This window comes from Halichoerus grypus, chromosome 1 (assembly GCF_964656455.1).
Source record: "Halichoerus grypus chromosome 1, mHalGry1.hap1.1, whole genome shotgun sequence".
Classification (NCBI taxonomy): Eukaryota; Metazoa; Chordata; class Mammalia; order Carnivora; family Phocidae; genus Halichoerus; species Halichoerus grypus.
In genome coordinates this window covers 160,069,022-160,082,631 of record NC_135712.1, presented here as the reverse complement: position 1 = coordinate 160,082,631, position 13,610 = coordinate 160,069,022, and the positions used below count along the sequence as shown (strand labels likewise).

At 41.3% G+C, this 13,610-nt stretch overlaps 1 protein-coding gene across 3 annotated transcripts in view; it reads right to left on the bottom strand.

Moving 5' to 3' along the window:
* Positions 1–13,610, bottom strand: part of KBTBD12 (kelch repeat and BTB domain containing 12) — a 70,690-nt gene that overhangs the window by 15,747 nt on the left and 41,333 nt on the right. For all 3 annotated transcript variants that reach the window (XM_078074351.1, XM_036078502.2, XM_078074353.1), the window contains one exon: positions 11,368–11,565. In XM_078074351.1, the coding sequence (XP_077930477.1) occupies positions 11,368–11,565 (198 nt within the window). The remainder of the gene's footprint in view (positions 1–11,367; positions 11,566–13,610) is intronic.

Genomic DNA, 13,610 nt, shown 5'->3' with positions numbered 1-13,610 from the left:
TCAGATTCCCCACCATAGGGAACAACCCAGAGGCTGATCCACACTGTCTCTGAGTTTTCCAATGGGATTGAGTGCCAGTGGCCCACGGCGGTAACCTGCCTGTTAATTCTTCCTTGTGGCCCCGTTCCTTTCTTGTCTCACTCTCTTCCCCTCTCTCAGTGCCTCCCAGAACTATGTAAACTCAAATCCTGTCTCAGGCCTGTTTTTGGAGGAGCACAGCCTTAAGCGGATGGTTACTTTTATTTATTGGAAACTTAGTTGGAAAATGAGGCCAATTGGTGTGGAGGGAAAAGCTGGTGTGGAACAGCAAGTTAGTCCCTTAGCAGTTAGGACAGGAACCGATGCAGTGAGGCCACAGGATTTCAGGATGGCATGTTAGCCTCTCTCTAGTGACAGGAGGTCCCACCTGTTGGAGGATATTACCTTCCTGATCCGCTGCACATGAACCATTGCTCTAGTGTCTAGAGAACAGTGCTGGGTGACCGGAGTGGCAGAGCAGGGTGAATTGATGGCTGTTGCACCATCTTGCCCTGTGTTGTGGAAGGTCTCTGGGAAGAACACAGATGGAAGTGAGAAAAGGCTAAGGCAGACTTGGGATGAGAAGCAATAGAAGGAGACACTTGTATGCCTCCCTCAACAGGAGCTTTAGAACCCATCATTTTTCCTCCTTTGCCTTGGTGGCCAGCAAGCTGAGCTAAATTCTGGAAATTTTTCTTAGCTTAGGTTTTCTGATAAACTTATCCCGTCCACTTATTACTAAGCATGTTTTTAGTTTCATTGCACCTATGCTTATTCTTTAAATTGTCTCCATTCTTTCTGGAAATACAAATGATATATATGACATATAAGAAACAAAAGGAGCAGCTCTCCTTCAGGATATTACAATTTTAGTACAATTTCTCTAGGGAGGACTGAAATAACAATGGTAAAACAGACAAATTTAATTATACTGTATTTCTCTCTGTGGCCGATAGTCCTAGGATAATGCAGAAATTGATTGTGTAGTTGCCACCAAAGTTTTTTGTTCCTTTCTCAACTTTTTATTTTGAGAAATTTGAAACAGTCGAAAGCAGAGTACAGTGAATACCTGAAAACTTTATATCTAGATTCAATAATAGTTAACGTGTTTCTGTATTTTTACTGCCTCCCTCATGTGTACACATGAACACCCATTTTCTTTTTCTGCAACCCTTAAAAATTAGTTGCAGACATGACACTTCACCCTTAAATACTCAGCATGCCTCTTCTAAGAATAAAGATATTTCTTTACATAATTACAATACCATTATCATACCTAAGAAAAAAACATTAATTCCATCACATTAAATAACATCCTGTCCATGTTCTGATTTCCCCAGTTGTCCCAAAAATGTCCTTACGTGACTGTTCTTTTCAGTGAGAATCCAATAAACACTCACATGTTATATTTGGTTTTTATGTCCCTCTGATCTCTTTTCATTGAGGATGGCACCATTTTTTTTTTTTTTTTCCATGACACTAACTAACTTTTCTGGTCTGGGGCCAGCTTTCTTGTTTGAATGTCCACATTCTGAATCTGTTTCCTCATAGGGTCATTTAACTTGTTCCTCTCCCTTGTATTCCCTATAAATTGGAAATCTAGAGGCTTGATTAGACACAAGTTAATCATTTTGGTGGTGGTAGGTGGGCAAGAGTCCTTCCTACCGTATTATACAGAAAGAAAATACACAGCTGATCCTTGAACGACATGGGTTTGAATTGCATGGGTCTGCTTATATGCAGATTTGTTTCAACAAATACAGTGGAGTACTGTAAATAGACTTCCTCCTTATGATTTTAACAACATTTTGTTTTCTCTAGCTTATTTTAATATAACTATTATAGTATATAATGCATTCCTTCTACATTTATTATATATTCAATCAATTACAGTCAATAATGATTTTTGATGTTTAAATTATTCCAAATTTGGTCACTGACTGCCCTTTTAGGCTGGCTTCTCTGTCTTTTGATATGACTCCCTTAAGTGTTTGATAGCTCGCTTGCTTTCTGGTATTACAAGATATCCTAAGCTCACCTCATAGTTTTTGTGCTTCAAACCTGGAATCAGCTATTTCTCTAAGGAGCACAGCTACCTTCTAAGCCTCTGGCTGAAAGCATTATTCCACTAATGTAGCAACTTTCAGTTTCGCCCTCACTTCACTCCTTCAGGGCTGGGACTGCATATATTTGTTCTCCAGGGCTTAACATAGGCTTATTACCTAGAAGTCATTCAATAAAGCTTTGTTGAATGAATGAACAACAGACATCAGCCAGGGCAGTGGTTCTCAATCCTGACTGCAAATTAGAAGAATCTGAAGAGCTTTGAAAAAATACTGATGCCCAGGCCCCATACCCAAATATTCTGATTTAATTTGTCTGGCACAGAGAGACAACTTAGCCTCCTGGTTAAAAAATACAGACTTTGGGGCCCGACGATCTGGATTTTGAATTCGATTCAACATTTACCCTCTGTGTGACCTCTTTTAGGTGGCTTCTGTTTCCGCTGTAGTCTGTAAGGGTAATTAGAGTATCTACCTCACAGGTTCCTGTGAGAATTAAATAAATTAACATATGCAAAGCGCTCAGAACAGCTCCTAGCAGAGTCAACGCCAGGTAACTGTTAGCTGTCCATTTGATTCTACATTTGTTAGTGAGGTAATTAATTTTTTGAAATACTTCCCAATGTGTTTTCTCTTTTTGATAACTCAGGTTTGTTCTCGGCAGCCTCTCTACCTTTAGGACTGGGCCCCACGCTGAATGAGAGAAGACAGAGAGGGGCTTTGAGAGGAATTCTTCCTGGGGATAAGGGAGGCAGAGAGATTCTCCGGTCCTGGGTGGAGGAATGACAGATTCCTGGGTCCCCTGGAATTATCCAAGGAAGATGGTGAACATGTGTCAGATGCGTTAAGGGGGACTGAAAGCAGAAGGGACTTAGGGCTGGACCCTGGGGGGGGTCTCTCTGCCCAGAGCCCTGCCTGCTTGGGTAGCCAGGTAGCGCTGAAATGGAGAACCAGTGGGCTCCCTCAGCTTGCTCAAGGGGGTCCCGTGTTACCTTGGAAGGAATGGGAGAATAGCTACAGATTGCAAATATGCACGTGTGCCAACTGGCTTCTGCAGGGGTAGGAGGTGAGGGGATCCTGCACCAGAGATTTAGGGGGAAACACGCTAAAACCAGAGGCTGGAAGAAAGCTGAGTCTCAAAGAGCCAGTAGTTGGGACGAGAGCCAGAGTGGGGGCTTTGTCAGAGGGAAGGCAGCTGAGCCCTCTGGGAGCAGCCACTCCTCGCGGGATATCCGAGAATGCTGGGGGCCCACTGGAGCTAGAAAACACGGGAGTGGGTCTTTGGTATTCAGTTCATTACAGCTGTCACCGAGATGTCTGCTCTCCAGGCTCACGCGGTCCCTCGAAAGGCAAGATTTCTGTGTGTCAAGCCTTGACACAGGGGTCTTGCAAGCTCTTAGGTCACTATGTTCTCTCCTCCTGGAGGCTTCAATGAGCAGGAAATAGGTTCCTGCCACTAGGTGTCACCTGCCACCACTGTCTCTCCTTGTCTCTAGAAACCTACATTTCTGTTCCTAGATGGAGCCATTTCTGCCTCTGCGAAGCCAAGAACTCGCCTCCATGCACTCTCCCTGTGCGCAGTTCAGCTAATTCTCCGCATTAGCGTCAAACACCAAAGCTGAATTACTTTGGGGGGGGGAAAGAAAGGGGAAGAGCTCCTTTTCCCTTAATAACAGCTTTATTGAGATATAATCTACATACCATAAAATTAATCTTTTAAAAAACGTACAATTCCACGTGTTTTAGTATATTCACAGAGCTGTGCCACCATCACCACCATCTAATTTCAAAACATTTCTCCTTACAAAGCAACCTGTACCCTGTACCCATTAGCAGTCATTTCTTGTTCCTGATTCTCCCTGACAACCACAAATCTACTTTCTATCTCTATGCATCTGCCTTTTCTGCACATTTCATATAAATGGAATCATACAAGGTCTTTTGTGATAGCCTTCTTTTACTTAGCATAATGTTTTCAAGATTCATTTACGTGGTAGTTTGTGTTAGTACGCCATTCCTTTTTATTGCCAAATAATATTCCACTGTATGAATGTACCATATTTCCTTTGTGCATTCATTAGTTGATAGAGATTTGGGTTGTTTCTACTTTTAGGCTGTTAAAAACACTGCTGCTGTGAACATTCATGTACAGGTGTTTGTGTGGACATGTATTTTCAATTCTCTTGGGTCTATAACTAGGAGTGGAATTGCTGGGTCCCGTGACAACTCTACGTTTAACCTTTTGAGGAGCTGTCAGACAGTTTTATAAAGCAACTGCCCCATTTTACATTTTCACCAGCAATGCATGAGGGTTCCAGTTTTTCCAACCCTTGTCAACATTTGTTACTTATTTTCTTTATTATAGCCATCCCAGTGGTGGTAAAGTGTTATCTCTTTATGGTTTTGATTTGCATTTCCCTGATGGCTAAAGGATATTGACCTCTAGTTGTCTTGCAATGATGCTGAGCACTGGCCATTTGTTTATAACTGGAGAAATGTCTATTCAGGTCCTTTGTCAACTTAAAAAAATGGGTTATTTTTCTTTTTATGACTGAATTGTAAGAGTTCTTAATATATCCTAGATACAAGTCTCTTATCCGATATGGGGTTTGCAAATATTTTCTCTCATCCTATGGGTTCTTTTCATTTTCTGGATGGTGCCCTTTGAAGTACAAAGGTTTTTAATTTCAGTGTACAATATCCCTACTTTTTCTTTTTTGTTTGTGCTCAGGTGTATCTAAGAAACCACTGCCTAATTCAGGATCACAAAGATTTATGCCTATGTTTTCTTCTAAGAGTTTTACAGTTTAAGCTCTTATGTTTAGATTGTGGATCTACTTTGAGTTCATTTTTGTCCATGGGTGAGGTAGGAGTCCAACTTCATTCACTTGCATGTGGATATCCAATTATTCCTGCACCATTTGTTGAAAAAGAGATCCCTTCCTCATTGAATTGTCTTGGCACCCTTGTACCACCCTGGAATGTCAAGTGTATTCCACTGATCTATATGTCCGTTATTGTGCTGGTACTACACAGTCTTGATTATTATAGCTTTGAAGTAAGTTTTGAAATTAGGAAGTGTGAGTCTTCTAATTTTGTTCTTTTTCAAGACTTTTGCATATTCTTAGGTCTCTTGCATTTCCACATAAATTTTAGGGTCAGCTTGTCAATTTTTCTGTGCAATATCTTACATTTCATTTAGGTTTTCAATTTCTTTTCATGATGTTTTGCAGTTTTCAGTGTGTAAGTCCTGCTTAGGTCACGTTTATTCCTAAGTATTTTATTCTTTTTGATACTATTATAAATGGAATTGTTTTCTTAATTTCATTTTCAGATTGTTCATTGTGAGTGTATAGAAATACAATTGTTTTTTGTATATTGATCTTGCATCCTGCAACCTTGCTGAATTCATTTATTAGCTCTAAAAGCTTTTTTGGTGTTTGGATTCTTTAGGATTTTTCTAAATAAAAGATCATGCCATATGCAATTATTTATTCTTTTCTGATCTGGATGCCTTTTATTTATTTTTCTTTCCTAATTGCCCTCATTGGAACCTCCAGTATAATGTTGAATAGAAGTGGCAAAAATAGACATTCTTGTCTTGTTCCCGATTTTAGGAGGAAAGATTTCAGTTCTTGACCACTAAGTTTGATGTTAACTGTGAGGTTCTCACAGATGCCCCTTACCACGTTGTGGAAATTCCCTTCTATTTCTAGTTTGCTGGGTATTACTATCATGGAAGGGTGTTGGATTCTGACAAATTCTTTTTCTGCATGTATTGAAATGATTGACCTGTTTTTTGTCCTTCATTCTACAAATATGGTGTCTTGCATTGGTTAATCTTCATATGGTGAACCCACTTTGCATTCTTCAGATAAATCCTGCTTGGCATGGTGTATAATTTTTTTGGTGTGTTGCTGGATTCAGTATGCTTGTATTTTGTGGAGGATTTCTGCATCCTTATTCATAAAGGATATTGACCTCTAGTTGTCTTGCAATGTCTTTGTCTAGTTTTGGTATCAGAATGAATTGGAAAGTGTTCTCTCCTCTTCTATATTTTGTAAGTTTGTGAAGGATTGGTGTTAATGAGCTCTGAAGTTTTTGAAACATAATCTTGGCTTCCTCACTCTGTTGGAGGTGGAGAAAGAGGTTTGGTTTTTGTTTTTGTCCCCCCCCCACCCCACTCTGCCCTGGTGAGTCCCAGGACTCTGTCAAGAACTGTGCAGAGTCTGAGATTTTACATGTTAGCTTGTTACAGTTTTGTGGACACTGAGAGATGCTGTGAAACTCCTAGGTCTGAGGTGAAGGACAATGTCACTCACAGCAAGAGCAGTAGCAGGGTGTCAGCATTAGCTATTTGAGACCCAGTTCCCCCAGGGCAACATGAAGACTGACAGGTGATACCTGGACTGTCAGTGCACTGCATTATAGGAGAGGAACCCCGAGCTGAGGGGCCCCGAATCTTTTTTTTTAAGATTAATTAATTATTTATTTGGAGGGAGGGGCAGAAGTACAGGGAGAGGGAGACAGCAGACTCCCCACTGAGCACGGAGCCTGGTGAGGGGCTCGATCCCACGACCCTGAGATCATGACCCAAGCCAAAATCAAAAGTCAGGTGCCTAAACGACTGAGCCACCCAGGGGCCTCAGGACCCCAAATCTTTTATAATGGCCAGTAAGCATGCCTGCCTTTTACCATGGAGGGAGACACCGTTTCTGTCTTCTGGGCTGTATGCTATACAAACCTGCTTAAAAAGATAGTCCAGCACAAAGACAGTGTTTCTGCTCAGAAGACATGCCTGAGACCACAGAGAATTATCTCCCAACAGACGTACTTGTTAATATTTTCCTTCATACCCCCCCGTATTCCTCCATTATATGTACTATTATTTATACATTTTAAATTTAGTTTTTATCAGTTGTACATGCACATGATGTAAAGAGTCAAACAGCTTTATAAGACGTATTCCTTAAAAACAGTCATCTCCTCCCCTCCTCCCCATTTACTGCTCCTCTATCAACTCTGGCTGGGTCTTCTGGCATTGAGCACTGGATCTGTAAATAGCATTTTTTATACTACTGCCACTTCTTGATTTCTCAGATGAAGGTATTGACTCTTGGCGTCCACTGTGGAAAATGTGGTTTCACCTTTCTTTCACATCCCCACATCTGCCTACTTTCTGGTTTCTCATTTTTCCAGGAGAGTTAAGGTGTCCTTTTGGTCAGCTCAAGATTTAATATTTATATTATTAGACGTTATTCTTATAAAAGCTATTCACAGATGAGCCGTGTGCTGTACTTTTCCTTTCCTGTGCAAAGTCAGTTGTTTGATTTTGTTAGTTTTCATTGCTCTTCTCCAAACGTCTAAATGTCTAGATCTTTCAAAACATTATGATTTGATCAGTTTTCTCTGCTGGAGGTCTCCTCCCACAGAGCCGTTTGAGCTGCTCCATTCTGTGTGGTTGCTCTTCAGGCCTGCCATGCCGGTGGCCATTCTCAGGTACCCCCCTGCCCGCCCAACATCTTCCTGGAATTTCTTCCTCTCTATTGTATTTGATCCTGTTTCCTGGATCCCATGTCAACTCTTTTTTGGTTTATATGTCCATTTTTGGTGAATCACATCCTTTTAATAAAAGGGCACAGAGGAGATACATGTTTGAGACATTGCTTGGCTGAATTTGTGCCCTTGTGCTTAATGAATAGTTCAGTTGGTATAAAAGTGCAGGTGGAAAATAATTTCCCCCTAGAATCTTTGAAGGCATTTGTTTCATTTTCTTCTAGCTTCCAAGGTCATGGTTCAGAATCAGATGTCATTCTGATTCTTGACACTTTATGAAACTTTTTTTCCTCTCTCTCTGGAAGCTTTTGGGATCTTTTATTTGTCCCCAATGTTTTGTAATGTCACAGGGATGTGCTTCAGTTTGAGTTTGCTTTCATCCACTGTGTATCTTTCACATGGTGTATCCTTGCAATCTGGTGACTTCAGTTCTGGGAAAATTTCTTAATTTATTTCACAGATGATTTATTCCTCCCCATTTTCTCTGCTCTTCTTTACTGGAACTCCTCTTATTCAAATGTTGGACCTTTTGGACTTGTTTTCTCTCTCACTTTCCATCGAATTGCTTTTCGCTCTGCTTTCTGAGAAGTTCCTCCCACTCCAGGTTTCCTATTGTATATTTAATTTCTACTACCATATTTTTAATTTCCAAAAAGTCCTTTAAATATACTTTTCTTCTTCCATTGATGCAATGTTTTCTCTTATGTCCCTGAGGCTACTTCTCCTGTTATAGTTTCTGTTTCGTCCAAGTTACTTTTCTTTACTTTGACTTTTGTCTCTGATAGACATACTTTCCTCAAATCTCTGATAGTCTCCAGCGGTTTGCTCATCTTTAAGAGTTGGATGCCATGGAAGATTTCTCTGTGAGGTTCTCCATGGGGTGATTTGGCTTTGCCTTATTTCAGGGCTGGCCAGGTCCCCAGAGACGAGTCTTCCAGTCCCCTGCCTGGAGGGTATGGTTGCCCACATTCTGGGAGCCAGGGAAGGAAGAAAGGTGGGGATCTCAATATTCTGTGTGCAGTTGTTCACTTACTCTGCCTTCCACTCCTGGCCTCAGCTTCGGTCTCCACTAGGGTGGAGGAGGGGCTCTGCGTCCCTAGTGAGAGTGGGGCAGGAGATTCAGGTCTTGCTTTCTTTCACCCAGGATCACCTTCATTCCCTCCTCCAGAGGTTCCTACTGTTGCCAGTTCCTGAGGCTGCCTGAGGTTCTGTGCTACAAATCTGGGGGTTTTGTTTGTTTATTTGTTTGCTTTTCCTGTGGCCAGTTCAGGATCGAACTTTCTAAGGTCTGGTTAATTACTACTCATTCATCTGCCCTCCAGCTTCCAAAATTTGATTGCTGTTGCCCTCCCTCTTCTTTCCTTTGTCCAACTGGGTTTATTCCTTTTACTATCATTTTAGTGGGGTTTGGGGAGAAAATAGAGGTGTTCAAACTAGTATTTTAACCAAAACCAAATTATTATATTTATTACATGTTTACATATCTGTCTGTCCCATTTTGGACATCTTGATGGCATCCCAAATGCTTATCAAAAGTTATGTTTCAATCACCAAATTTTTACTGAATTAACTAAATAGATTATAAGAGATTAATGTCTTGATTGTGGTTTCCTGACTAAATAAATGGGATGACTAGGTTTGTGTCACACGAGGAGAGAAAATTCAGTGCCTGTTTTTAGGTCTGATGCTGAGGTTGCTGGGTCATAAGAGGCATGCTATTATACAATTGCTCTATTTTTCATAAAACCCCAGTGATGATTCATTCAGCTAATCCCAGCAAATCCACCATGTTAGAACCAAATAATTAAAATGGACTTTGAGAGCTCACCTGGTAAATCCCTTTCCCTCTGGCTGAAAGCATCATTAGGCCACTATAGTACCAAGAAAAGAGGTGGTCTCGTGGTATGAGCGTAGACTGCTTGAAAAGCTGGAGGATGTCAGTTCTCTACCTCATTATTATATAAGGAAGGGAAGACACAAGACAAAACAGAATATCTTCCAGGTCCTTAGACACTAATTACCACCCATCCCTCTGGATGTCCTGAGGCTACCTTTTGTAATTCTCTGTTCTCTTCTGGTCAAGAGAAAGCCAAAAGCCAGAGGATGGGGAGGAGGTGTGTGATCGCAGCTGGGGGAGAGCCCTGGCGGGTGTGTGGGTCCAGCAGCTGGGATCTCTCTCCTGACTCCTCGTGTCCCTCTTTATACCCAGAGCATGAACCAGGGGGCACTTATCAGATCTCCTTCCTGAGCCAGGTTTCTTGCTACTATGATAGATTCCTTTACACAAGCACATGTTGTTTAATATAAAAGATATTAAAAGTGTTTAAAAAACCTCTTTGGAAAGTCCTCTGAAGAAAGAGCGGGAAAGGAAAATTAAAGCTTTTTATTATGGGAATGTTCAAGCATTCACAAAAGTAGTGAAATAATGCCCTGATGCATCCATTATCCAACCTTAACAATTATCAACATTTTACTAATGCTGTAAAATCTGCTCTTGCCCCCCTCACCCCCCTGACTTTTTAAAAAGTATTTGCTGGAGTAGATGAAAGCGAATTTCAGACAGCATATCATTGTCACCCATAAATACTTCTAAATGATCTCTAATTGTTCGCGTTCTTCTTTTTTTCTTTCTCCTTTATACAGAACCACAATGCCATTATTATCATAACCTAACGATGAACAATTCCCTACTATCCTCTAATATTCCAGTCCATATTAAAATTTTCTGGACTATCTGAAAAATATCTTTTTACAGAGGATTTGTCTGAATCAAGAGCCAAATAAGGCCCACTCATTGTATTTGGTTCATTTATCTCCTGTCTTTTTTAGTTTGTAATGATAACTACATTCTTTAACTTCCATATAACGATGTGCATTAACAATGAAGGTGGGTTTGTGAAAGGCTTGGCTTAGCTGCAGTGTCAGCTTTATTTGAATCTGGCACCCTACCAAAGTTTTAAGTGCTCTGGAGGCATGCTTTTCATGGATATGTACTGACCCAGTGCTTCTATTAGTGAGGCTAGAATTGAACAGTTAGTCATTTTAATATAACTGCACTCTGCCTTATTTACTGATGCAACTAGTCAAGCTTTGCAGAGAGTTGCTTATTAGCTTTGTGCATATTTAAAAATTTCCCTGGTATGTTAAAAATGATAAATCCATACTGTATATTGCAAAGATGGTACAATTTGATACTTGGGAACTAAGTGTAGTAACATATGCATTAGGTATTATTTCAGAAATGCTTTCAAGCAATTTATTTGAAGTGGGAGTAATGGAGAAGTAATAAGTGGGTCCTCTGAGGGTGGGATCTGTTGGTCAATAAAGACAGGGATAAAATCCAACACTTCCGGTCATGACTCTACTTCTGCCTGTTCTTCACGTTTTCAAATCTCTTGTTAGCCCTGCAATCGGATTAGACTTGCTTCTCCCATTTCTCTTCTCCTCTTATTCAGCTAAGAGTTATTGAGTGCCAGACACATTATAAACTAGATCTCATTTAACTCGTACAGTAGCCTGTGGAGGTAGCAGCTCCCTTTTGCAGATGTGAAAACCCAAGTTCAGAGCTTCGGTGAGCTGCTCAGGGTCACTGAACTCTGAAGGCTGGGCTTTTGCCAGGGCTCAGCCTGCTCTCAGGATTATTCTTTGGTGGCAGGGTCAATTAAGGGGGGGGGGTATTAAAGTCAATGCTGAGGGAGGTTATAAAGCATTTAAAATTGGATCAATTTACCTGCTCCATGGAATCCCCCGCAGACATAGAGCTTGCCATCCACCGTTCCTGCATTGGTAGAATTGGTTCGAAGGGAGAGCAGGGGACTTGGCATAGGTGGGCCCTCTCTCCAGAAGTCCCCCTCAGGGTTATAGATCTCCACCACATCAAGGCACTTTCGAACCTGGCCTTTGTCTCGACCTACACAGCCAATTCCACCTACAGAGAATGGTACACAGAAATGAGATGACCAAGAACTGTAATTTCCCTGTGGCTAGCACCCCTTTCCTCTTACAGTCTGTATCACATATTTACGGGCCTCTGACTTTTCTCTGTCTTGCCTGGTACTACTTCTCAGATAATTTCTAAGCAATAGTGATGTCTGCTCTGTACTCCATAGCCAAGTTTAATACCATTTTTTTAGAGTGTTCTGTTTGTGCTTATGCATGAAGCGGATTCCACTGCAGGCTTTGTGTTCTACAATATGCAACGCTGGTTCACACCATGAGCAACCCCTTTAGGATAAGAATTTCAGGTTTGCATGTGAGCGCAACTCGACTCTGACATCTGTCTTTCAGTTGATCGTTAGCAATGATTTCACTGACCTGCCAGTAGGGATGCGTCCTTTCTCTTCCTCATCGATGTAAACCTGTCTCTTCCTCTCTTCTTAGGTTGCATGAACTTTTCCCTATTAGGGAAGGGCCATTCTTTGATAAATTTCAGGTTTAGGGTCAAAGAAAGGCTCCAAACCCAAATGCCCAGTGCATCTCCCATTTTTGGATGGTATGGTTCACTCAACAGATATTCACTGGTTTCCTATGTTATCAAGGCAACATGCTAAATGATAAGAAGTTTAGGAAGATGAATAAGGCATATTTTCTGCCATTAAGAAATTAATGCAGTGGGAAAAGGGTCACATATGCAAATAAATAGGTAGACAACATGGTGACAGGTAACTGAAAACAGATCCCAATTAGGTATCTGTAAGTAACAGTGGTGATGGCAGAGAACTATGGAGGAAGTCTTTTTTTTTTTTTTTTTCCTCTTTGCTGATGGAGCCTGGCCTGTTTCCTCTGTCAGTATGGATCCAGGGAGTGAGGCTATCAACTCAGGAAGCTCTTAGCAGCTTTCTCTCTTATCCAACTGGATAAATAATTTAGCCCATCCCAGTGCCAAGCATGAGCTGCAGCGTTTCCGAGGAGGGGAGCACGCTGGCCTTGGTTAACTGCACGGCTCTGCTGTTCACGGCTCTCTTTCAGTGTGGTAGAGGTTTCTTAGTTCAACAAAAAGGGGAATTTCTGATTTGTGGGGCAAGACAGCCTTAAAGAAGAGGATTTATCACCAGCGGCTAAACCTGGCAGCCACCCATCAGGTAAGAATGAGATGCTTTAGTTACCTGCTCCCCAAGACCCAGGAGAGAGATTACTAGGCTGGATGATATTACAACCACTTCAGAAGACCTATTAACAAGGGGAAGCAAACAGGTTAAATGCAAGTCACTGGGAGTCAGGCTGGGGCATGCTGAGCAACCAGCATCCTGAACATAACTTAGAAGTTTCAATAAAAGCCCATTAGAAAAGCTTCCCCAACATAATGCATACAAAGAATGGGTATTATTCTCTTGGTTTTTGAAATAATTAGGGCGCTTGCCATTTCTGTTTCTCTGTTACTAGGTGTATTTAATTATAATGTCCAGCCCTTCTGCTGCTCTTTGAAACATGTGCCTTTTCTGTTTGGTTGGCAGACCGCGCACACGCTCTACTCGAGGGTGCCCTGGCTGGCGGGGCATTGTCTCGGCTTCTGGCCATTAACGCCCGAATGCATTCTCCGTCTCACTTGGATGTAATCCCACCAACAGGTACACTTAGAGTGTCACTCTGTGACAGCAGACCAATGAGCTTAAACTGAAGGTGAATCCTGATTAGATAAATAATCAAATACAAGCGTGATCTTTATTAATAAGTCAGCAGCAGCACTACAAGAGAACTCTTTTGATGAGAGAAATCTAGGGTAGGATCAGTACATCTTTAGAATTTCAATGAGATACCTCCATATCTTTAATTTATATGCTATCAGAACCTCTCAGCCTGACTTTCCTTTATTCAAAACAGACCAATGAATAGAAATTATCTTTTCAAGTCATGCCCAAATCGACCTCGAATGCAAACTATATACCTTAGGGTTTTTTTGGTGGTGTGGGACAGAGGAGGGAGAAAATGATAGGACAATGCCTCCCTCTCGTTTTTGTTTCTACAAAGATGAAG